Source organism: Anguilla rostrata, chromosome 12 (genome assembly GCF_018555375.3).
Source record: "Anguilla rostrata isolate EN2019 chromosome 12, ASM1855537v3, whole genome shotgun sequence".
NCBI lineage: Eukaryota > Metazoa > Chordata > Actinopteri > Anguilliformes > Anguillidae > Anguilla > Anguilla rostrata.
Genome location: NC_057944.1, coordinates 40,999,443 through 41,004,442, shown reverse-complemented (window position 1 = coordinate 41,004,442; position 5,000 = coordinate 40,999,443). Strand labels below are relative to the sequence as shown.

The 5,000-nt window shown below is 49.8% G+C and overlaps 1 protein-coding gene across 7 annotated transcripts in view; it reads left to right on the top strand.

The window, feature by feature from the left end:
* The window catches only part of rsrc1 (arginine/serine-rich coiled-coil 1), a 136,558-nt gene that overhangs the window by 71,700 nt on the left and 59,858 nt on the right, over positions 1–5,000 (top strand). For all 7 annotated transcript variants that reach the window (XR_010324665.1, XR_010324664.1, XR_010324663.1 and 4 more), the window contains exon 6: positions 1,074–1,125. Coding sequence is in view for 1 of the 7 variants with exons in the window: in XM_064303328.1 (XP_064159398.1) it covers positions 1,074–1,125 (52 nt within the window). In the remaining 6 variants the exon portion in view is untranslated. The remainder of the gene's footprint in view (positions 1–1,073; positions 1,126–5,000) is intronic.

Genomic DNA, 5,000 nt, shown 5'->3' with positions numbered 1-5,000 from the left:
GTTTACCTGTGCAGTCATCACATCCAGTTTACCTGTGCAGTCATCACATCCACATTAGCTGTGCAGTCATCACATCCAGTTTACCTGTTCAGTCATCACATCCACATTACCTGTACAGTCATCACATCCAGTTTACCTGTGCAGTCATCACATCTAGATTACCTGTACAGTCATCACATCCACATTACCTGTGCAGTCATCACATCCAGTTACCTGTGCAGTCATCACATCCAGATTACCTGTGCAGTCATCACATCTAGATTACCTGTGCAGTCATCACATCCAGTTTACCTGTGCAGTCATCACATCTAGATTACCTGTGCAGTCATCACATCCACATTACCTGTGCAGTCATCACATCCAGTTTACCTGTGCAGTCATCACATCCAGTTTACCTGTGCAGTCATCACATCTAGATTACCTGTGCAGTCATCACATCCACATTACCTGTACAGTCATCACATCCACATTACCTGTGCAGTCATCACATCTAGATTAACTGTGCAGTCATCACATCCCATTACCTATGTCAGTCATCACATCCAGTTTACCTGTGCAGTCATCACATCAGATTACCTGTGCAGTCATTACATCCATTTCACCTGTGTCGTATACGCATCTAGATCTTGAACTGTGTCGAGTCATTTCACTCCTGTCTGTACACCCTGTGTCGTAGATGCTCATACTAGATTATACTCTGTGTCGTATGAACGTTACTGTGGTCATACTCTGTTCTGTGAGCTCAATTCGTTTACCTGTGCGTCATGACGCTATATCTGTCGTCATACTCCTGTATTGACGTCATACTCGTTTACTCTGTGACGTCATACTCGTTCTGTATACCCAATTCTCAGGCTGCTCTGTGTCTGTATGAATGCTCATACTCTGTGTCTGTATGAACGCTCATACTTTGTGTCTGTATGAACGCTCATACTTTGTGTCATACTCTGTCTGTATGAACGCTCATACTCTGTGTCATACTCTGTTGAACGCTCATACTCTGTGTCTGTATGAACGCTCATACTGTAGAGTGGATGATTGTGGTTTTTATAGAGCTGTGCTCTCTCCCCCAGACCCCTGCAGAGCAGACTAAAGCCACACTCCAGCTGGTGCTCCAGGCTGCAGGTAGGTGGATGTTTTTAACAGGCAGATAAACACATTAAAATTACCATTAAAAAGCAACAGCATTTAGCATCTCTCTCTTCGCTGTCCAGCATGGCGGTGTTGGGCTGTGGTGGACTGGCCACAGGGTTTCAGTGCTGGGTTATTCCCCATGGCGGTGTTGGGCTGTGGTGGACTGGCCACAGGGTTTCAGTGCTGGGTTATTCCCCATGGCGGTGTTGGGCTGTGGTGGACTGGCCACAGGGTTTCAGTGCTGGGTTATTCCCCATGGCGGTGTTGGGCTGTGGTGGGATGGCCACAGGGTTTCAGTGCTGGGTTATTCCCCACGGCGGTGTTGGGCTGTGGTGGACTGGCCACAGGGTTTCAGTGCTGGGTTATTCCCCATGGCGGTGTTGGGCTGTGGTGGACTGGCCACAGGGTTTCAGTGCTGGGTTATTCCCCATGGCGGTGTTGGGCTGTGGTGGGATGGGCCACAGGGTTTCAGTGCTGGGTTATTCCCCATGGCGGTGTTGGGCTGTGGTGGACTGGCCACAGGGTTTCAGTGCTGGGTTATTCCCCACGGCGGTGTTGGGCTGTGGTGGACTGGCCACAGGGTTTCAGTGCTGGGTTATTCCCCATGGCGGTGTTGGGCTGTGGTGGGATGGCCACAGGGTTTCAGTGCTGGGTTATTCCCCATGGCGGTGTTGGGCTGTGGTGGACTGGCCACAGGGTTTCAGTGCTGGGTTATTCCCCATGGCGGTGTTGGGCTGTGGTGGACTGGCCACAGGGTTTCAGTGCTGGGTTATTCCCCATGGCGGTGTTGGGCTGTGGTGGACTGGCCACAGGGTTTCAGTGCTGGGTTATTCCCCATGGCGGTGTTGGGCTGTGGTGGGATGGCCACAGGGTTTCAGTGCTGGGTTATTCCCCATGGCGGTGTTGGGCTGTGGTGGACTGGCCACAGGGTTTCAGTGCTGGGTTATTCCCCATGGCGGTGTTGGGCTGTGGTGGACTGGCCCAGGGTTTCAGTGCTGGGTTATTCCCAGGCGGTGTTGGCTGGTGGACTGGCCACAGGGTTTCAGTGCTGGGTTATTCCCCACGGCGGTGTTGGGCTGTGGTGGACTGGCCACAGGGTTTCAGTGCTGGGTTATTCCCCACGGCGGTGTTGGGCTGTGGTGGACTGGCCACAGGGTTTCAGTGCTGGGTTATTCCCCACGGCGGTGTTGGGCTGTGGTGGACTGGCCACAGGGTTTCAGTGCTGGTTATTCCCCATGGCGGTGTTGGGCTGTGGTGGACTGGCCACAGGGTTTCAGTGCTGGGTTATTCCCCATGGCGGTGTTGGGCTGTGGTGGACTGGCCACAGGGTTTCAGTGCTGGGTTATTCCCCACAGTGGTCTTGGCCTGCATTGTTTCAGTGTATATCCAGCTGTGTAAATGGATCCGATGTAAATGATATGTGAGCTTGTGAAAGTCGCTCTGGATAAGAGCATCTGCTAAATGCCTGTAATGATATTTATGCCCACCTGACACATGGTCCTGGATGTGACTTCATTGTGATTACGGATCTTTCCCTGAATCCTCAGTATCATTGAAATTAGCATCACTAAGGACAAAACTCTTACACCAAGCTGCACTTGCAAAAGTCATTATTGTATCAAAAGAAACATGGGCAAAACAAAATTTTATTGAAAAATAACTAAATAAAAGGTGCATTCCTAAGTAGTGCTGCGATTAATATTCCGGTCCTTTAAAGAGGCGCTGAGAGCAGTGAGTGCCTGAGCAGAGGAGCAGTCATTAGTGCCATGTGTGTGTTTGTAGATCAGAGACATGGAAACGTGATAGAGGACCGAGAGAAATGCAGAATAAACAGGGGGTTCCTGGGAGGGGGGGGGGGGGGGAGAGAGCACACACGGGCTGGTTTACTGCTCAGGGTTCGATTCCTGAGAAAAGGGGGGACAGACACATGCGTTCACACACACACACACACGCAAACACACACGTTCACACACACACACATGCGTTCACATGCACACACACACCCATGCACACACATGCACACACACACACGCGTTCACTTGCACACACATGCACACACACACCAGTGCACACACATGCTCATAGCTTGGCTGTGTATGATGTTTAGCTCATATTCCTAATAAAACTTCAGAAAGAAGTGCAGGGATGAAATGGAAAGACAGGAGAGCCAGGTCATTTGCAGTGTGTATATTTCTGTACTGTGATGTATAAACCAGATGTGGTGGCTTAGAGCCACACAAAGCATGGCTCTGACGGAGCTGCCAGCTCACATCCTCTAATCACACTACAGCCAAACACGGTGCGTATGCCCCGCCCACAGAAGAGTCCGCCGCTGTGACCTCGGGGTGAATTGGCACGCAGTATCTGTTTGGCTAGTCAGCACTGAAGCTGTCGTGAAGAAGGAACTCTTACTGGAAGTCCTGGTCGATATTCATTTGGATGGAGCCAATCAATTAGCAAGGATTAGAAACATTGCACGTCTGTACCACCATGTGAAATTCGCTTGTGCTTTTCAGACATTCATTCTTTCTTCCTCTCTAGCAGTATATTTGTGCACCACACTATAAACACAATCACATTCTGCTGCGTACACAAAATCACAACTCATGCAACACGTATCTCTTGGTAGATATTAGCATGCTAGCAGGTTGTCCGTTGCACTTTGTGGATTTACTGGAGTTCGTTCTCATACGTCGGTGACTTTGACAGTTTAAATATTGCACTCTGTTGAAATGTGTGTGCCTTGTGTAGCGCTGTGTTAGTCTTGACTCAGCATATTTGCCGCAGTAGATGAGGTCGCTGTTCCTGCCTGTACTGCCAAGCTGTTGCTGGTGGGGCTGTAGAATTTTCTCAGCCCCTATAGTGTGTGTAATCTCTCTACAGGTTTATGAGGACCGTGGATTCTGTAGGGCCCCTGTAGTGTGTGTAATGTCTCTACAGGTTTATGAGGACCGTGGATTCTGTAGGGCCCCTGTAGTGTGTGTAATGTCTCTACAGGTTTATGAGGATCGTGGATTCTGTAGGGCCCCTGTAGTGTGTGTAATGTCTCTACAGGTTTATGAGGACCGTGGATTCTGTAGGGCCCCTGTAGCGTGTGTATTGTCTCTACAGGTTTATGAGGACCGTGGATTCTGTAGGGCCCCTGTAGCGTGTGCAATGTCTCAACAGGTGTATGAGGACCGTGGATTCTGTAGGGCCCCTGTAGTGTGTGTAATGTCTCTACAGGTTTATGAGGACCGTGGATTCTGTAGGGCCCCTGTAGTGTGTGTAATGTCTCTACAGGTTTATGAGGACCGTGGATTCTGTAGGGCCCCTGTAGTGTGTGTAATGTCTCTACAGGTTTATAAGGACCGTGGATTCTGTAGGGCCCCTGTAGCGTGTGTAATGTCACTACAGGTTTATGAGGACCGTGGATTCTGGAGGGCCCCTGTAGTGTGTGTAATGTCTCTACAGGTTTATGAGGACCGTGGATTCTGTAGGGCCCCTGTAGTGTGTGTAATGTCTCTACAGGTTTATGAGGACCGTGGATTCTGTAGGGCCCCTGTAGTGTGTGTAATGTCTCTACAGGTTTATGAGGACCGTGGATTCTGTAGGGCCCCTGTAGAGTGTGTAACATCTACAGTCTTGTGAGGACCATGGGTCCTGTAAGGACAGTGGAGGGTCAGGTCTGATGAATGAGTTTGTCTGAAGTGGCTGATTGATTTTCAGAATTGAGGGCTTGTAATTGTGCTGTCACACTAATGAGCATGTCCTGTCCTTACCCATTAGGATGTGTGTGTGTGTGTGTGTGTGTGTGTTTATGCGCGGTAAAATTCTGACTGATGAAGAGAAACCACTGTTCTGTCCTAACCATCTCTCTCTCTCTC